This window comes from Rattus rattus, chromosome 15, assembly GCF_011064425.1.
Source record: "Rattus rattus isolate New Zealand chromosome 15, Rrattus_CSIRO_v1, whole genome shotgun sequence".
In the NCBI taxonomy this organism is placed as follows: Eukaryota; Metazoa; Chordata; class Mammalia; order Rodentia; family Muridae; genus Rattus; species Rattus rattus.
Genome location: NC_046168.1, coordinates 67517966 through 67539306, shown reverse-complemented (window position 1 = coordinate 67539306; position 21341 = coordinate 67517966). Strand labels below are relative to the sequence as shown.

The 21341-nt window shown below is 41.3% G+C and overlaps 1 protein-coding gene across 1 annotated transcript in view; it reads left to right on the top strand.

The window, feature by feature from the left end:
* Wdr7 (WD repeat domain 7) overlaps positions 1-21341 on the top strand; it is a 271935-nt gene that overhangs the window by 42543 nt on the left and 208051 nt on the right. Inside the window, exons 13-14 of the mRNA XM_032885554.1 lie at positions 6324-6519; positions 11629-11843. Of these exons, the coding sequence (XP_032741445.1) occupies positions 6324-6519; positions 11629-11843 (411 nt within the window). The remainder of the gene's footprint in view (positions 1-6323; positions 6520-11628; positions 11844-21341) is intronic.

Below are 21341 nucleotides of genomic sequence, written 5' to 3'. Positions count from 1 at the left end.
CCTCTCTCCCCCTTTGTGGTTGCTTTCTTCTTCCTCCCAAGTGGAACTGAGGCGTCCTCACTTGGGCCCTTTATCTTGTTGACCTTTGCGAGTTCTGTGGACTATATCTTGGGTATTCTGTCCTTTTTGTTGTTGTTGCTGTTGTTGTTGTTTGTTTTTGACTCATATCCACTTATTAGTGAAAACATACTGCATGTCCTTTTGTGTCTGAGTTACCTCCTCAGGATGACATTTTCTAGTTCTATCCATTTGCTTCCAGAACTCAGGAAGTCCTCATTCTTATTAGCTGAGTAGTACTCCATTGTGTAAATGAACCACATTTTCTGTATCCATTCTTCTGTCATGGGACATCTGGGTTGTTTCCAGCTTCTGGCTATCACAAATAAGGCTGCTATGAACATAGTGGAACATGTGCCCCTGTGGCACGGTGGGGCATCTTTGGGGTATATTCCCAAGAGTGCTATTTCTGGATCCTTAGGTCTATATCCGATTTTCTGAGGAACCTCCAAATTGATTTCCAGAGTAGTTGTACCAGTTTGCAATCCCACCAGCAATGGAGGAGTGTTCCTCTTTCTCCACATCCTCATTAACATGTGTTGTCACCTGAGGTTTTGATCTTAGCCATTCTGACTGGTGTGAGGTGTCAGGTGGAATCTCAGGGATGTTTTGATTTGCATTTCTCTGATCACTAAGGACTTTGAACATTTCTTTATGTGCTTCTTAGCCATTCGAGATTCCTCTATTGTGAATGCTCAGTTTAGTTCTGTACCCCATTTTTTGATTGAGATGTTTGGTTTTTTGGAGGTAAGCTTCTTGAGTTTTATATATATATATTTTGGATCTTAGACCTCTATAGGATGTGGGGTTTGTGAAGATTTTTTCCCAATCTGTAGGATGCCAGTTTGCCTTATTGACTATGTCTTTCACCTTACAGAAGCTTTCTAGTTTCATGAGGTCCCATCTATCAATTCTTGATCTTAGAGCGTGAGCCATTGGAGTTCTGTTTAGAAAATTTTTGCCTGTTTCAATGAGTTCAAGGCCCTTTCTCACTTTCTTTTCTATTAGATTCAGTGTATCTTGTTTTATGTTGAGGTCCTTGATCCACTTGGACTTGAGCATTGTGCATGGTGACAAATATGGGTTTATTGTCATTTTTCTACATACAGACAGCCAGTTAGAGCAGCACCATTTATTGAAGATGCTTTCTTTTTTCCATTGTATATTTTTGGCTTCTTTGTCAAAGATCAAGTGTGCATAAGTGTGTGGTTTTATTTCTGGGTCTTCAATTCTATTCCATTGATCAACCTGTCTGACTCTGTACCAATACCAGGCAGTTTTTGTCATTCTTGCTCTGTGGTAGACCTTGAAGTCAGGGATGGTGATTCCCCAGCCATTCTTTTATTGTTAAGAATTGTTTCTGCTATTCTGGTTTTTTTTTTTTTTTTTTTTTTTTGCCTTTCCAGATGAATTTGAAGATTGCTTTTTCCATATCTTTGAAGAATTGTGTTGGGATTTTGATGGGGATTGCAGTGAATCTGTACATTGCCTTTGGTAGGATGGCCATTTTTACTATGTTAATTCTGCCAGTACATGAGCATGGGAGAGCTCTCTATTTTCTAAGATCTTAGTTGATTTCTTTCTTGAGAGACTTGATGCCTAGCTTTGTTTTTAACTCTTCTTATTCCTCTTGGCTCAGCCCTTCAAGTGCTAGGATTACAGGTATGAGTCACTGTGCTTGGCTTGTATAATCATTTTAATTACATTATCAGAGTATTTTATACATTATTTTACTATAGTCGATGTTTCCATGTTTAAGTAGAAAACGACTGAAACATTATTGATAGGTTATAGAATTAGTCATTATACACAAAGTAGATGACTAGTGTTACTGTTCACAAAGAAAGTTGGATCTAAGTCAAGAAGAAATATGAGATGCTAAATATTTTTAGGACATGTATCTTTAATAATTCTGAGGACAGATAAGAACATGTTAATTGTATTTTAGTGACTCTTTTAAGTGCTTTTCATTTAATAGATAGCTAAGAATTATTTATCATAATTCTGCTCATTGAATCAAAATTAATACCAACAAAGTGCACAAATGGTCCTTTTCCTTCTACATTAAATAGGCATTTGCTTTGTTCATATTGTTAATTTTCATACAGGTTTCAAAGGTAGCCATTAACTCAGTTAATTTAGTGAACTCACACTTAATAAGGCTTAACTATATTGAGTCATTTCTACTCTAGGCTAGTTTTCTTTATATGAATTGGACTAACATTTTCTTGAAAGAAGGAAAAATAGGGTTATTTTAACCTTTATTTATAAAACAGGGGGCCATATTTTCTTATAAGTATGTATAATAACCATCCTTTGGGGGACTTACTAATATTAATTTTTTATGTGTGTTTTCATTCCTTATTATTTTGGTTATTTGAAGACTGTTTCTTGTAGTAAAGCTAAGTTCATTCTTCAAATATTTATAATTTACAGTGATCATATGAAATTTTTATAAATGACCAAATAGCACTTTGTGGGGCACTTTCCAACCTCTTCATTTATTGCATTGTAAGACAAGGAAACTCAGGGGCACTGGGCGTGTGGCTCGATTGTTAGAGTGCCTGCTTTGCTAACATGTGTGGTGTCTTGAGATCATTCACTGGCACCATAGTGAAAGCCAGGCCTGGTGGTGATACACTTGGGTGTTGGAGACAGGAAGATAAGTCCAACATCTTTATCTGTATAATGAGTGAAGGCCAACCTGAGAAACATACAGAAGTTCCAGGTCATCTTTGGTTACATAATGAGTTTGTATTTAGGTAAATTTATGTGATAAGAGGATATATTGTGTATACATGAAGAGACAAAATTAGGACATTATACTTTTCTTTAAAATAAGTGTGCATGCGTGTATGTGCATGTGTGTGTGTGTGTGTGTGTTTGCACTGTTGTATACATGCAAGTGTTCACACTTTTGCATGAGCTTGTATTGCAGGCTAGAAGAAGATTTTGAGTGTTCTCGTTTCACTCTCAGCCTACTTCTTTGAGGCAGGGTTTCTCCCTGAACTTGGGGCCAGCATCTTGACTGGGTTGGTATCCTGTGTCTGCTCTGACTGGGCTGTGAGAGCCGTGGTGGGGCTGCTTGGCTTGTTGCTTAGGTGCTCGGATTTTAGTTCCTGTCCTTGTATCCAGAGGAAGAACTCCCAACCAATGGTTCATCCCTTCAGCTCTACATTATAGCATCTTTTAAAAACCGTAATGTCTCCTAGTCCCCTTGTAAAGCTTAGGCTGTTAGCTGACATTTGTTTCGTAGTCTCCCTCCTTTTCCTCTGTATAAGAACAATGTGATATAACCTTTCAGTGTTCTTATGAAGATGGATTGCGTTATTTTCATCTTTCGAATGACTCACTTGCTTATCATGTTCTGACTGGAACTCCTCAGGAGGGTTTCCTGTTTGTAGGAATTTTGTTCATTGAATGGCTCTATTCCAAAATGCTAGATTATAGAGGGGAAGGTTTATTTGGGTTTATCGTTCCAGAGAGAGAGAGAGAGAGAGAGAGAGAGAGAGAGAGAGAGAGAGAGAGAGAGAGAGAGAGAGAACACGCACTGAGAAGCCCATCACTCCAGGGATGTGGTGGCATAGCCTCAGGCATGGTGGCTGAAGTAGCAGGCTTAAAGCTCACAAGTACAAAGCACTGTGAATGGTGTGAAGCTTTGAAATCTCAAAGCCACCTCCAGTGTCACACCTCCTCCAGTAAGGGCACAACTCCTAACTCTTCCCAAACCAACTGGGGACCAAGTATTCAAACATGTGAGTCTACGGGGGACATTCTCATGCAAACCATCACAAAGTTCATTGCCAGTGACATGTGTAGCCCAAACTGGCTTCTGACTCTGACACCACTGTCACCTGCCTCAGTGAAGCACTGTGCCAAAGAACTATTAGCTCTGCGTGGTTGTGTGGTTCATGTGCTCGTGTGTGTGCGTGGGTGGTGGTGGTGTGCGGGGCTGCAGAGGTTGGTGTTGGACGTCTTCCCCAGCCGGTCTTCGTGTTATTTTGGAAGGAGGTTTTCTCCCTGGTTTGGCTCACTGACTGGCTGGACTGGAGGCTAGGATTAGCCCATCTCCTCTAACCCAGTGCTGGTCTTGCAAGTGTGCACCACTGTGCTCGGCTTTTAGTGTGAGTGCTGGGGACCCACATTTAGATCCTCATGTGCAGCAGGCAGTTTACCGACCAGTTCTTTTTATTGGAGGTTTTAGAGAGCTCATGAGTTGAAGCAGTAAAACCACAAGTTGTGGAGAAGGTTCGAGTGCTAGGCCTGAGCGGGCTTGATGGAAGCACGTGATCAGAGGGAGAGCAGCCGTATCTAGGAATAAGTCTTTCCTGTCAGTCAAGATCAGAGATGAGGAGCGCTGCTTCTGTGACAGAAGTAAATAAACCATGTTTTCAAAACAAGTAAATACCAGATGCAAAATAAAGTCAAATCGCCAGATATAGCACTCATCTCTTTTTATAAAATGAGTGAATTATTTGTCAAATCCGAAGTTAGTACTAATGATAATTTATAAACACTCAAGGCTTATACATTATCAAACTGTCTTTCATCTGGAGTTAGCAATATATGTCTTGTGCAACTGATAGATTTAGTGTGTGTTTTGTAAAATAATTGAAAGTAAGAGGCCCAGGATATATATATTTGCATGTGTGTATTTCCACTTTTAATCTATTGTGGCTAAATTTGAATTATTTTTTAGTTTGTTAGTTTATTTTTATTTATTTGGTAATCATAAAATTAATTTGTATGTGTCAGAAATTTGTTTATTTTTCTGTTGTTATCATATCGTTTTCCTGGAAAAAAAGGCATTGAATATTCATAAACAAGCTTAGTAAGTGCCTAAGACAAATCCATGTACTGCTTTAAGCAAAGTTTGTAGTATCTCCCTGAACATGGTTTTCTTAACTTTAAGATTACTTTCAATTATAACCATTCACCAGAGTGAAAGTATAGCTAACTCACCGTGAAGAGGGAATAGGGGATGTGGGCAGGACCAGTGAGAGCCACAGTGCCCAGATACCAGTATCCAGGATGCTGCACTGTTAGGAAGAGAAAGCTCAGTCTTGAGCTAGGAACATTTACAACAGAAAAGAACCCAAGCATAGCAGCTTCCCAAGGGGGCTTTAATTAGAGGATGAGGATCAGACAAGTTTAGAGGTGAATGATGTTCTACATCTTGGTAAAACGGACATATTTGCACCAGTACTGCAAAGGTCCTGGGATATCCTGTGGTTCAGATTAGAACTGAGAATGGGTCCTTTTGCCTGTGATCCTAGTACCTGGTTGGTTGAGGTAGGCATATTCTAAGTCTGAGGCCAACCTGGGCTAGGCCAGGACACTTGACTCAAAAACAAAACAAAACAAAACAAAACAAAACAAAACAAAACAAAACAAAACAGCAAAGCATTTTCAATGAAACAAAAACTGGCAACATTACTTATGGGCCTGATTTCTTAAGGCCTGTGATTTCATAGTCACAATAAATTCAGAGATTGCTTTTATATGGTTACATTTTAAATTGCTTACAGATTGTCCTATAGAAAGTGAATGTCTTTTAATTTGCTGAGGTGTAGATTCAGCTCTCTTTTGCTAGTGAAAATCATTTCTTTGCTTATTTATAAATGACGATCGTTTTAAAGGGAAGTTGAAGGGCGGACACTAGTGACGAGCAGGGAGCTCTGGACAGTGTTTGTGTCTGTCGTGTGGTTAGTCGATTGCCGCACCTTCTGTCATTACACAGACTCCACGAAGGGAGCAGGGGTGCCGGTCTGCATAGCTGTGGCTCTCAACGAGTGACTGTGCTGGCGGGACTCTGAGGGATTTCTATTGGGACAGAAGTGCAGGGACAAGCATGGGTCTAAATGAGTCATGAACAGAAAAAGAGACCACAGAAAGCTCTCTCTGGAAACAAAGAAAAATAAGTTCCTATAATGGAAAGAGAACAAACATATAAGAACAGATCACCCCTCCTACCCTGACCCGCACCATCCATTGTTGCCTTCTCAGATATGGCAATGTTTTTAGTGAGGTTATTTTCAAATTTCAATGACATCTTTCTAGTCTTTAATCTTTTAAAACATATCCTATTTGAACCAGGGACTTTTCATTATAATCTAAAGGAAGAACTTGTTCAACATGACTTAATATGGTGGTTGGTTTTCAGTGGAGTATTCATATAAGTAATTTTCATTTAAGTCACTGGGAGACAAGATCTATCTTATTCCACTTTTAAGGTAAATCTAATGAAAGTTTATTCTTCGTTTTAGGCAAGAGTTCAACACTGCGTCTGTTCTGTGGCCAGTGACCACTCTGTAGGGCTGCTAAGTCTGCGAGAGAAAAAATGCATCATGCTGGCGTCTCGTCACCTGTTCCCTATTCAGGTGATCAAGTGGAGGCCTTCTGATGACTACCTGGTGGTGGGATGCACGGACGGCTCTGTGTATGTCTGGCAGATGGACACTGGTAAGAGTGGATGTGGAGAGGGAGTAGGGTCAGAAGAATGTATTTCATTTCCTGGAAATAGGTCTTTATATGAAAATCAAGCCCGGGAATGTACAGAGTTTCCATGTATATTTCTTTTACTGTCCTCTGTAATACTGCTTTTGTCCATGATGCATATGTAGCATCCTTGTATTTGTTATATTGTGTTTGACCTTGTAGATGGTTCAACGGTCTTTAAAGACATGCGGTTGAGGGTGACGTGCCCATGGGGACCGTAGGCAGTGATGCCCACATTGTTTATGGGTGGCAAGCAAGGTGAGGGGGACAGCTGTGCCTCATGTTAAAAAATAGTGGGAAAAGAAAACCAGCTTTTATTTGAGCAGCAGAGAAGTGAAGCTGGCCAGGTAATTTTAGGAGCTAAATTGAAATGGACATTGTAAGCTTTAGAGAAAACATGTGAGATTTCAGTTTTCAGTTTTATGTATGGGTTTGGTTTAGAATAAATATTGCTCGGCTGAAAAGCACAGGGACCGATAGATGTTCACACGCAGATCAATACAGCTTTTACTAGGAATATTTCGGCAGGTGACTTAATGCTGTAGCTTATGTTTTTATCAAGCATATTTGATCATACTTTTGCAATTTTAAGTAATATGTATGAAAGTTTTTACTCCGCTTCTGTCTGCTCTCCACAACCGTTTTGAGGTAGATTGGACAGGTATGCTTGCTTGTACTGCTACAGAGCAGGGATAAGTAGACATCTTCAGCAGAGGGAGCATTTGTGAAATCTAACAGACTTCTTTTGCATTTAACTCTGTGTTCTGCTTTATACCATAAGAGATATTAATATTTTCTGTTCTACTTTAAAAGCACTAAAGATTAAAGGAGAAGAAAGGAGACTGAAGTCACGTAGCTCTGTGGTAAACATTACCACTGTGACGTTTATTTCTGACCTATTTTGGGTGTTTTAAGGGAGGAATTGCTTTGGGTGGAGCGATGGCGCAGCTGTAAAGAGCACACACTGCTCTTGCAGCGGGTTCTTGTTAGATTACTCGCACTCCCGTGGGCAGCTCCCAGCCTGCTGGAACTTCCACTGCAGGGGCATGACTACCTCTTTGGGCTTTGCAGGCACTCTCACTCACATGCAGATAGCCACCCCAAGCCATACACATTGTTTTAAAAATACGTGAGAAAGAAGCAAGGCTTGGTTTTCCTGGGAGTCTGCCAAGAGATACCAAGGCAGAGTGTCTCCTGTTCCCCTACAAAACCTTAACTAGTTCCTATATCAATGTTCTCTATGATAAGCATCGGTAAACCTCAGGATTCAGAACTTAAAATATCATCAGCTTCCATCATAGCATTTGAGGATTTTACAGGAGATGGAACTCAACAGCTTAATGAACGTGGAGGGGATAGCAATAAGAATGGAGCCATATCTAAGAAAAGATAAGCTCCTGGTTGACTACAATGACAAAGACAATTCAGGACAGATAAAGGAGAATAGTGCCAAGGCAGTGACGTAGATGTGATCTTCAAGATCAGAGCAAATCAAGATCTCCTCAAATTAAAAAAAGACATACCCATCCAGATAAGAGGCAGGGAGGAAAGGCCAGAATTGACTGACACCATGCATCAAATGGACTTCACAGATTATCTACAGAATATTCCACCTAAAACCCCAAAGAGTATGATACTCTGTTATGCTTGCAGACAGGAGCGTGTTGTCCTCTGGGAGGCTCCACCCATCAGCTGACTCAGACAGATACAGACACCCATAACCAAACATTGGATGGAGCTTGGGGACTGTCATGGAAGATTAGAAGGAAGGATTGTGGGCCCCGAAGGGGATAGGGACTATGTGGGAAGACCAACAGTCAACTAACCTGGACCCTTGTGGCTCTCAGAGTCTTAACCTCCAACAAAGAACATACACGGGCTGCACCTAGGCCTCCCTGCTCATATGCAGTAGATGTGCAGCTTGACCTTCATGGGTGTCCTGAACAACTGGGGTGGGACCTGTCCCAAAAGCTGTTCCTATGTATGGATATGTTCTTCTAGCTGCCTCTTCCGGCCTCAGTGGGAGAGGCTGCCTAGCCTTGCAGAGACTTGAAGTGCCAGGTAGGGGAGTCCCCATCAGCTTAAAGGAGAAGGGGAGGGGAAGGGAGGAAAGGTTGTGGGATAGGGTGATTTGGAGGGGGCAGTGAGCAGCATGTAAAGTGAATAAGTATAAAAAAGTCCACCTCTACCCGTTGGCCAGTGGGCGCTTCTCAAGAATAAACTGCAGCACGGACAGAAAACAAATCTTAAGAGATTCAGAAAGAATGACATAGCTCTGGTCGCCCGTCTGACAATAGTGCCACAAAGCTTGAAATTAACAGCAAAGAAATCACTAGTAAGTACAGAAACTCCCTGAGATGAAACAAATCATTACTGAATGATGAATGGGTCAATGAAATAAAAAAAGAAATAAAAAATTCCTGGAACTAAATGACAATGTAAACACAATATGAAAAACCCCTGGGACACATTAAAACCAGTCCTGTAAGGGAAACTCCAGCTGTAAGTGCCTGCAGTAGGAAGTCAGAAAGTACACACATAAGGAGCTTGATGGGGTCACTCAAGAACTTCAAACAGGAACAAACCAAACCCAAATCCAGAACATGACAGGAAATGATAAAAAAGCAGAGCAGAAATCATTGAAATATACAATACAAAGAATCGTATATAAGCAATAAAAAAACAATACAAAGAATCAACAAATCCAAGATAAACAAGATCATCAGACCTTTCACACACCAGTGAAGCTCAGACTACTATAAAGAAATAATTTAAAAATCTGCTCTATTAAATTGAAAAATATAATTGAAATAGATTAATTTCTGGATTCATCAAACCACCAAACTTAAAGAAGAGATGAACAACTTAAACAGACCGACCGTGAGTGAAGAGACTGAAACATGCAGAAAAAGCCTTCTGTATAACAACAGCTCAGGCACAGACGGGTTCACAGCAGAATCCTGCTAGACTGTCTAAGATCCTCAGTCAGTTCTCACAAACGAGTTACATCCATGCCCAAAGATCACTCACTGTCGCCAAGGATGGTTCAACACACACCTTAGTAAATGCAGTAAATCACATGGCTTAGTGACAAAATTACACGATCATTTTAAAAGTTGCAAGGGAGAGTCCTTGATAAAATCCAGCTTGTTCATAGTAATAGTCCTTGAAGAAACATATTTCAACCTAGCTAAGAATACACATACACACACGATAAAACCAGAGCCAACATAACCCTTAATGATGAAAAGCTTCAAGCAATCCCTATGCATTTGAAGAGAAAAAAAATGCCACTTATGTGTGACTCTGGGGGCATCTAACCTAAGGTCAAGCAGCGGAGCTGGTTTTTACGCAAACAGGGAAGCATCCAGTCCATATGAGAAGAGTTAGATTGAGCGTCTCCCCAAACACTATGAGGACAGCTGAGGTAGCTCTTTGGACTTTAAATACATTTCATACATCAAATCCTGCCTGAATCTGATTTATGGAGCTTCATTTTTTATTGATATGATAAATAAATAAATTTAATAAATAAATAATGTCAATACCTTCATGATGTACCTTCCTGACTCTCTGGAGGCCTGTGTATCACTAGCTGCAGCTTGAACATCAGGAGGAGGAAAAGCATGTATCTCCCATCTCAGCTGAAATCCAAAGCAAATGTGATTTCTCTGTCTTTACTTATTGGCCTTCCACCCCACGCCCTGGATTTGTGAGAACTCTCCTATAAGCTGTTAACTATGTGGGTCTCATCAATCAACAAATAGTTAACATAAACATTTTAGTGTGAGCAAAGCACCTTAAATTCTGTATGTCTTGTGTGGTTCCTGGTTCTGGATTTGAGGAGGCATGTACAGATTTAAGTAAGGGTCTGAGGACCTGTCCTAGCAGTTAAGGCCACTAACCTAAGAATTCCCAGCACCCGCCTGGCAGCCTGTAACTCTGAACTCTACTTTCAGAGGCTCTCACACCCTCTTCTAGGCTCTGCAGACACCAGGCATACATGTGGTGCACAGACACACATACATGCAGGCAAAACATTCATGCAAATAAGAATAGTTTAGTCTTAGAGATGTTTAATATACAGTTGAAAAGCTGCTAATTAGAAGTAAGGAAAAAGTAAAACAGAAAAAGAGAAACTGATAAAATAATCTGGGTGTATGAAAAGTGAGGACAAAGTCCAAGTTATAGAGGAAGAAGTTTGTGTTCTAACTTAAGAAATACATAAACCGGGCTTGGGCACACCTTTAATTCCAGCACTGGGAAGCAGAGGTAGGTGGATCCTTGGGTTTGAGGCCAGCCTGGTCTGTAGGTTAATTGCTACGACAGCCAAGGCTACACAGAAACTCTGTCCTGAAATACCAATCAACCAACCAACCAATCAATCAATCAGTAAATAAATAAGATATAGAAGGGAAGACCAGATGAGGTGCTTTGTAGTAGCTGTGGGTAGAAATAGTACTTAGTTTATAAACATATGGGATTCGTTAGAGGGGGAACTAAGAATCCAAAAGATCCTACAGTGGTGGGATACTTTTCTCGCAGCCCTAGTTCGTAGGAGGTGCAGGATTTGATAACCAGCAGTGAAGACGAAATTTTTGCAGACTGAGATACAACATTTCCATTCTTGTTCTGTGGATGTTTTTTTTGAAAAGAAAAGCTTCAGAAATTATTGAAGGAGAAAATGGACCCATTTTAGTGAGAGTTTTTGTTGTTTCAATGTTGATAGAAGACAAAGAAAGGTGAGGTCATTGAGTTTGGTATTTATGAAGAATGTGAAGGTAATAGACCAGTTCAGGAAGCCTCCTGGGAACCAGGAGGGGAAAGCCTGACAGAGGTTCTTAAAGCCTTAGTTCTGAATCTGAGTTTAGTGGGAAGGTTTGTGACACCTTCGGGGAGAGCAGTATTTGTGGCGTCTACACGGAAGATTGGTGTAAGGCAGAAGTGCAAGGTACCGTTTGTGGATAAACACTGATAAGACATCCTACAAAAATGCTATACCATATTTTCTGTACCTAAACAAACAAATGGAAAGTGGATCAATCGTACTCTGTAACCCACGCTGCCTTGCAGGTGCGCTGGACCGCTGTGCAATGGGGATAACAGCCGTGGAGATTCTCAATGCTTGTGACGAAGCTGTCCCTGCAGCAGTGGACTCACTCAGTCACCCAGCAGTCAACCTGAAGCAAGCCATGACACGGCGGAGTCTCGCCGCCCTTAAAAACATGGCCCACCACAAGTTGCAAACCCTTGCAACTAACCTTTTGGCTTCTGAGGCCTCTGACAAGGTGAGCTCTGTATGCATCTTCGTAGTCCGTGGGTGCCATGGAAGCTTGTTTATGAAGTAGCCTTTTCGAGTCCTGAGCATTCCGTCAAAGAGAAGGATTTATTTTTTTTTGCCATTCAAAATCTTAAACTTATTTTTACTGAACTAAATGATGTTGGTTTGACATTATAAAAACACTTTTGTTTTAATCTTTTGCAATCCAGACACTGGCTGGCAGGAGGATGTCCTACTAATGAACAGCGGCAGAGCCAGTCATTTAGCTGGCCCCCCATCCTTCATTTTGTAGAGCTAAGCTGCTGTTTATTCTGTGGCTGTCTTATTCCTGATTTCCATTGTTTTCATAGTGGTTAAAGTTGTGTATAAAACTGAAGGGGTTGAAAGGCTTAGGTGCACACTGACAGTTATCCACGAATCAAGGAATGTCGGTCGTGGATGCGATACCGCCGACTGACTGTCCCATTGACCCATCTCCTCTGTAATTGGCAGTGATACCTCCCTTTGATCATCCTTCCTTTCCCCGAGACATTAATGTTTTATCGGCTCTGTTGGAGTCTATTTCGTTAGTGGGACGTAGGAAACCCTTCTGTGGTTTACCCCCTGCTTTCAGGCCTGTGCTGAAAGTCTGAGGAGAAGTCACAGCGTAAACGTGTTTGTTGCTGTGTTTGCCATTTCTTTCAAAGGCTCAGGTACTCGGCCCAGGAAGTCATTGTCCCATTATACAACGTGGCACGACTTCCACCTTTTACAAATGTGCAGCATATTAAAGAAAGCATGTGTCCATGGCGTTATCGTTAAGAAATAAAAGTTATGTTCTTACATTTCTTGATGGTAGCTCCTAGAAGTACAAAGTTAGACAAATCATTTTCTAACATATAGCTGGGAAATTCAAGAACAATAAGCAGGGTAGTACTATTTATGAATGGCTTTAGTAAGTGTCGGGGTTGATTGGGTGGTTGTTTCAGTCTTGTGTGTCCCTCTTTTAATAATGAATTTTATAGTGCAGTTAGTGATGAAGGCAGCTGATAGCTGTGGGGAGTAATTTTCACCCACGCGGAAGACGGTTATAGGAGGGGAATGGCTTAGGAAGCGGAGGCTGCAGGAGGATAATCACTTCATGAAAAATGTATGTTGGCTGTACCATTAGGGATGTCTCTAACTGTTCGCGCATGCTGCCACAGTCTCTGTGAGCTCATGTGTGCGTCGGCCCTGCTGTCCGGAAGAGGCTGTGTGGTTGGTGTCATCTCGACCTCTGGTTCTTCTTCCACATAGAGCCTAAAACCTTGTCGGGAGGGGTTTGATCAAAGCATTCCTTTTAGGACTGAGATCTCTAGGGTGTCTGACTGTCTTCATACTGTCTGTTTGTAGGTCTTTTTGTTAGTTGGATATAATCTAGAAGAAGCTTCTCTGATCAGGGGCAAGCCATGAACTGACCTGTGGACATAGCATATGTAGTTAGGAGTCATTTTGTTGCTATGTTTAGTTAGCAGAATAACACGACTAGGTTTCCCCCAGGGCCTAGCCTTCTCTAGTCTCAGTTTCTGGCCTCATTAATTGTCCGGTGTGAGTTCCATCGCATGTCTGGTCTTGCAGGTGAGTCCCTGTTGTAGGTCACAGGGTTCACAGCTTGGTGAGATGAATGATTGCTTCTATTCTCTATCATAGAGGACACTATCATAGTGCAATGGATACTAGTCAGTAGGGGTAGAGCTTCAGGTTGGGCAGCAACTGATTTCTCCATGTTCAGTGATGTAAGTGGTATCTTCAGCGACAAGGACTTACCTTCAGGGTGTCGGAGGTAACCAGTCATACTGGCAGTTGCCTGTAATGTCTTGAGGTGTGCTCTGTGGGGTCCCTTTGGTCAATGACGTAACAGGATGCAACTCATTCCTACTACTGAGGTTTTACTTCATATGATGCCTAGTTTATGCATTGCCTCCTGCGTTGTATGGTAACCCCATTTAAATTACATTTACATATGTTATAAATCTTAGGAGGCTTCTTCCAGAGTAGATTTCCATAATGGTCTCTCAAAAGGTTTCTAGTGTTAGTTACCCTCTCCATAGCCCCTCCTTTACACTGACTTCCCATCCCCATTTCAGTTTAATCCCCCAATTCTAATTTTTCCTTATCCATTTTATAACACTAATATTCTGTTTTCCCTTCCTTGGAGCAGCCCCTCATATCCTCTGATTCTTCTCAAGCTATTGAACTTTGAGGATATTCTAAATACAACACACATAATAAGATTAAAAGCTAACATCCACGTATGAGAGAAAACGTGCAATATTTGCCTTTCTGGGTCTGGGTTACATCACTCAGGATAATTGTTTCTAGTTCTATCCATTTACCTTAACAGTTAAAGAATATTACATTGTGTATATGTACCCTATTTTCGTTATCCATTCATCACTTGATGGATATATAGGTTGCTTCCAATGCCTGAGTAGAGCAGCAGTGAACCAGGTAAGAGGTATGTTGATTAGTTTTATGTCACGTTGACACAGCTAGAGTCTTTTTAAAGAGGGTTTCTTGTTTGAGAAAATGCCCCACCAGACTGGCTTGTGCACATGCCTCTAGGGTGTCCTTATGATCACTTAGTGATTAATGTGGGGGCACTGAGGGAGGTTGTTCCTGAGTTGTATAAGAAAGCAGGCTCAGCGAGCCATGGAGAGCAAGCCAAGAAGCAGCCTACTGGCCTGTGCTTTAGTTCCTGCTTCTAGGTCTCTGCCTTGAGTTTCTGCTCTCAGTTCTTTCGATGATGTTCTGTGATGTGGAAATTAAGCCAAACAAACCCTCTCTTTCCCAGCTGATTTTGGTCATGGTGTTTTATCAAAACAACAGAAAATCAGCCCACACAGCAGGCATCTCTACCACTCGAGTTCTTTGAGAAAGGTATCCTGGCTTGTAGGCCCTCAGCTCCTGAGGAGCCTCCCACTGATTTCACAGTGGCCCCGCTGGCTACGCTCCCCCGCAGCAGTGCTCCCTTTCAGAGAAGCTTCTCCAGCACCCGCTGTCTTGATGTGTTGGTCTTGGCCATTCTTACTGGGGTAAGGTGAAAATTCAAAGTAGTTTTCATCTGTATTTCCCAAGTGACTAAGGATATTAAACTTTCAGGAAATGTTTTTCAGCTGTTTGTGTTTCCTATTTTGAGTTATATTTTAGTTATGTACCGTGTTTTAAAATTGGGCTGTTTTGCTGATATTCAATTGAGTTTTTGTATATTTAAACCTCTGTCACATACATAATTGATAAAGATTTTTTTCTAATTCTATAGGCTGCCACTTTGCTCAAATAATGGTGTTCTGTGCTTTACAGAAGCTTTTCAGCCCCCTGAGGTAGTTTAGTAATTGTTCGTCTTAGTGCCTTTGCTATCCCTCTTTTCAGAAAGTCCTTTCCTCCAACAATGAATTCAAGTGTGTCTGGTTTTATGCTGAGATCCTTCATCTGGAGTTGAATTTGTGCAGAGTGATAGATTTGTTTCTATTTTTATTCTTCTACATGCAGCTATTCAGTGTGACCGCACCGCTTCTTAAAGGTGCTGTATTCTTTTCAGTGAAGTTTTTGTTCCTTTGTGAAGAATCACGCATCCATAGTGTGCGGGTTTACATTTAGGAACTCAGCTCCGTTCAGTGGTCACCGTGTCGGGTTTTATGTCTACACCACAGTGGTTTCCAGTAGCTCTGGGGTACGGTTTGAAATCTGGGATGGCAGCACCTCCGGCAGTTCGTGTATTGTTTTAGCTTACATTTTTGTTTGTTTGTTTTTCTATGAGGTTGAAGATTGTGTTTTCAATTTCTGCGAATAATTGAGTTGGAAATTTTGATGGGGTGGGATCTGTAGATTGGTTCTGATAGCATGGCCATTTTGCATGGGGACTTGGATATTTTTGTCTTGTTTTTCCTTTTGTCTGTAGTAAAGTTGCTGTGGGCAGGCATCAAGTGTTTTTTTTTTTATTTTCAGTATTTAATGTAATATAACTATCTTACCTGTGACAATTACTTATAACATGCCTGAGACACTCATGGAGAAGTTGGTTGGGAAGTGTAGATTGAGATCAGACTGTGAAGGAACTCGATTGTCGTGAAGGTTTAACAGGGAAGTCTGTGGTGTTGAACTCTTTTCAAAGGTTTTGTTAATGAAGAGTTTGCCATGTTTAATGACATCTAGAGAATACTAATAAACGTTGTCATAGGGAAGCAGTAGGCTACCGTATTGATGCAGTGAGTGGTCATGAGGGTCAGAAATGGGATTAGGCAGTGAAGCTAAGGAAGGGCTGGTGTGTGCTCTCCAGTGTAAGGCGAACAAGCAGGTCTTCCCAGAAGAGAGCAGGACGGTTCTGACTCAGGATTATTTCAGAGCCCGAGTGCTAATAATAGAACTGACTGTACAGTCTGTGGAGCAGGCCCTGAGGAGGATTATAACAAGAGAGGGTTGCTTCGTCTAGGTGGCAGTGTGAACTGGGTGTGTGTTCTTAGGGACTTGTGATGTTGGTCATTTCCAGTACCCCTGGCCTAAAGGGGAGGGGGGGCACATGGATGTCTTCAGTTAACATTAAACCCGTGGTGCCTATCAGCACATGCAGCATATATCAAACACATATCAAGAGTCTCAAGCATCCACGCTCTCTCAGTCCCGATTCACGTGTGATTGTTTCCCATCTCAAAGCCTCCGAGCCACTCTCACGGCCCCTCTGTCTCTGGCCTCTCATTCTTCTCATAGCAGAGCTAGGCTGGCAAGTCTGCAGCTCTCGCTGTTCTCAGTATTCTCTCTCTCGCTCTCTCGCTCTGCTTCTCTCACTATCTTTTTTCGAGTCTTTCCTGCTATTCTCTTTTGTCGCAGTTAGCCCTGGCCATATCCAATCAATCTCCAATCTATCTCTCTCTCCCCCCACCTCTTGTTTGTGTGTCTGTCTCTCTCTCTGTCTCTCTCGTCCTCTGTCTCTGTCTCTCTTTCTCTCTGTCTCTCTGTCCCTGTTTCTCTCTGTGTCTCTCTGTCTTTCTGTCTTTCTGTGTCTGTCTGTCTATCTCTCTGACTCTGCTAGATGGCTTTCTCTCTCTGCCCCTCTCTTTGCCTCTCTGTCCCTGTCTCTCTGTCTCTCTGTGTCTCTGTCTCTCTCTCTTCTTCGCTTTAACAGATGGCTCTCTCTCTCTCTCTCTCTCTCTCTCTCTCTCTCTCTCTCTCTCTGTTCCTGTTTTTCTGTATCTCTCTCTGTGTCTCTCCCTGTCTCTGTCTGTCTGTCTGTCTGTCACTCAGACCTTCCCCTTAACCATATTATGGAGTGGTCATGCCAGCAGATCTTTCCTGCCATGCCTCTACATATAATTTTCTCCTGCAAGCAAAACCACTTTTTAGTAAAAGTTTATTCCCAGGGAATTTTCTTAACTATGGATTGTCTGGCAGTGTGTTCTGTTTCAAAATTTTGTAACTTGACTGCTGAGGGTCACCCAGGGCCTTATATATATCAGTTAAATACTTTTGAGTTATGTCCAAGTCTGTCTGTTTTGGAAGAATATTTTGCTGATTATATATTCATAGGTTGCTAGTTCTTTTGTTTTAGTACTTTGAATATCCTTTTAAATTTCTCTCCCCCCTACCCCCCAGTCACTAGGAGGCCCTGACTGGTATCGAACTTGTCATGTATCTAGTCCAATATCAAACTTTCAGTGGTCCTCTGCCTCTTAAGAGCTGAGACTTCAGGCAGGCGTGATATTATACTCAACTTTTTGTTTTAGCAATTATATATTATTTATATTATTGTTCTTTAAGATAGGGCTTTTCTTTTTCCTATGTCTATTGACTATTGAAATATGTAGTGTTCTGGTTGTTTTTGTTCTCACTTTACTGGGAGTTTCCAGAGTTTCCTGTGTCTGAGGCTCTCTCTCTTTCATTAGGTGACCTCAGTAACTCATTTGACTGGTGTCCATGTGATCTCTTTTGGAACCTTTTTATTTCTTTGTCGTTAGGCCTGCCTAGATCTGCAGTGATGCTCAGTACTCTTCAGGCCCTTGGAGCTAAGAACAGTATTTACATGTTTAAAGGGTTTAAAAAGGAAAGTTTGTGACAAACATTGCATCGCCTGTAAAACCAGTGCCGTGTCACCATTCTTTGTCCCATCTGATGCTAATGATCACAAATAATAGCAGCCATTATCTCATTTGAAACAAGCCAGCGAGAGCTTTAGGACCCACCCTCTACTAAGGTCAGTCTTAACCGCTTCCTTAGGTGCTAGCCACATCAGTCATCTTCCCTGATGACCGCTAAGGCTCGCCCAGCGCCTTACACACGTTAGTTAGTGTGTAAGCTCTGCTTATGAGCTCTCGGGCCTTCCTGCCTCACCAGTCGTGTGTGAGAGCATGCTCACGTTTCACAATGTATAAAGGAACACCTTTTATAGGCTGTACAGGCATGTGCTCTTTCATGTGTGTATGAGTGCATATCATATGTGCATGTTTTATAGGTTGGGGTAAAATACCTTTACATTTTTCAACTCAGGTCGTCAACATATTTTCTAGTTTGAAACAAATGGGTTTTAAATTTCTATGAATACAATATCAATGATTCAGTTAACCAGTGAAACTAGATTAAAAGTTATAACTAAATAACAAGAACTTATTTTTCTAATTATATTATTTTGGGTTATTTTCCATTTTAAAGAATTCTTAAATTAGATATAACTTATTTAATTATGATGATTTTATAACACCTTCAAATAATGAATTTCCAAGGGACTACGTGAAAGAACTCTTTGGTCCTAATGCCTTATCGGCCATATACCTTTTGCATAGTGAGTGTTCAGTGGATTTCTGATTGGCCTGCACAGGGTACAGTCAGCCTAATGCATCATCAAATCCTAAGTCAAGGAAAAGCAGTTTGTTCTATGATGTTTTTAAATTCAGATAGTGTTTTGCTTCAGAAATACATTAACCAGGTTTTTTTTTTGTTTTGTTTTGTTTTTTAGAGAAAGCATAGTAGTGGAATGTATGTGAGATACAGCAGGGTTTTTTTTTTTTTTAACCACTCCTTATAAATCTAATTATAGATCACCAAGGAGCACTAAGGAAGTTCAATGTGTGACCTCGGGAGCCAGATCCTCCTAGTCCTCATATGAGATTCTCTATCTTTAATTCTGCTTTAAGACCTTGACGTTATTTTTATAGAAGCATGAAGGTTTTTGACTAATTATAAATATTATAGCAATTTGAAGAATTAAGTTCTTTTAGTATTTGTGAAAAAAAATCTGTTTTTTAGACCATATAAAATATTTTGAAACTTTTTGACTTTTATAGTTTATGCTGCAGTCCAGTTCAGTAAGCATTTATTGACTAGTTAGGTACTGTTTGGCCCTGAGAGCCAAATGAATAAGACATGATATTTACTCTCAGGAAATATGAAGAGATAAATTGTAAAGCCCTGTATCCAATGGTGTGGTGAGAAATGCAGAAACTAGTGCAGATGTCTTCCTAGCCTGAGGTGACTGGGATTGGCTGTTCGGAGGAGGGATAAGTGAAATATGTTTAGATTTTGAATGGAGAAGGGCTGCTGTGTGTTCAGCAAAGAAGGAAATGGAGAGGCTCTGTTCAGTCAGTGTTCTTGGAGCTCAGCTGGAGGCCAGTAGTGGTGGGAAAGAAAGGTGAGGTCATCTTGTACCAGGGAAGAGGCTGAAATTTTTACTTTTTATCTCAGTGGCTTTCAAAAATTTAAAAAAAAAATCTTTAGAGTTCTTTACTCAAATGGAATTTTACATGAAAGCCAGTCAATAAATTTGATAAGAAGGAGTACAGTGGAGAATTTAAACTCAATAGTTGAATTGAGTTGTATTCAGTGGGAGCCGATGATTGATTGGGTATGAGTAATAAGGAAGGTTTATCAAAGGTCTCCTGATTGACTGATTAGAAAGTGGCTCTATCAAGTCTGGTATTGGAATATGGGCAGGTTTTAGAGGGACAGTGAAGAGCTGTGTGCTTGATTCACGGTGAACCTGAAGTGCCTGTGTGTCACATATGTCAGGATGTTTGTCAGAAGCTTTAATGTAAGGTGCAGAGACTGGAGGGATTGCTGGGGTGAAGGGATACATAGGTTAATGAATTCTTTATATATATGTATATATATATATATGAAATATATATGGATATATAAAAATAAATATATTCACATGTATAATTAAATATATCTGAAAAAATACATATGGTTGGTTCTTAGTTCTATGGAGTGAGATCATCCATTCATATACAGACTCTTAGAAATAGGAGCTTTACCTAGTCACTATTGCTGATGCCAAGAATGCTTGCTGACGGGAGTGAGATATGGTGTCTCCTGAGAGGCTCTGACAGTACTGGTACAGATGAGGATGCTTGCAGCTAACCATTGAACTGAACAAGGGGACCCAGTGGAGGAGTTAGAGAAAAGACTGAAGAAGCTGAAGGGGTTTGCAACCCCAAAGGAAGAACAACAATATCAACCAACCAGACCCCACCAGAGCTCCCAGGGACTAAACCACCAGCCAATGAGTACACATGGAGGGATCCATGACTTCAGCTGTACATGTAGCAGAGGATGGCATTGTCCAGCATTAATGGGAGGAACAGCCCTTGGTCCTGTGAAGACTCATTTTCCCAATGTAGGCTAATGCCGAGTTGAGGTTGGAGAGGCTGGGCAGGGTGGGAGCATCCTCAAAGAAGCAGGGGGAAGGGAAGGGATTATGGGAGAGGGGAGGGAAAGGGATAACATTTGGAATGTAAATACATAAAATATCCAAGAAAAGTAAAATAAAAAAAAAAGAAATAGCTTTAAATGGAACATGGTGAGGAAGGATTAGGGTAGGAGAAAGAGGAAACATCTGAGGAGAACCAGAAGAATATGCTGATTAGCAACGCTAAGAGGTGCAAGCCAGAAGAGATTGCTCTGTGAAATGCAGCCATCCTTCCACCTTCCAAGGACCAGGCAGGTTTGTCAGTCAGGTCAAAGTATCCCTTCTTCAGACCATCTTTCCAGGGGCAGAAGGTGTCTGTAAAGGACTGAAGAGTGACTAGGAACAGTGGGTATAGAAATAACAAGAGAAGTTTGTACAAGAGGAGAAGGGGGAAGGGCAAGGGAGCAGTCAGGTGGACATGCAGTTGGAGACAGCAGAGAATGCCCTTGGTTGAGGACAAAGAGCGAGAAGGGAGGGGGAGCTTCAAGACGGAAAGGAGAATTGGTTATTGATAAATGAGGAAATGCTTGTGCATTTAAGGGAAATCTATGGGGATGCAGGGCACTGCAGTAGGGGGCTGGGACTGACAGGTTCGGGCCAGAAGAAGCTACGAACAAGGAGAAAGAGGGGCTAAATGTGCAGTTGTCATGGGCTAGAATAAAGGCATATGGAAAACAGGGTGCCTTTTCTTGCTGCTGCAGAATTGCAGTCCTGTCAGAAGAGTGGAACAAGGTAGCTCTGAAAGAATGATTGTGGCCAAGCATAGGGTCACAGTTGGATGGGGGTGGATGAGATGGTGGTCTTTGAGGA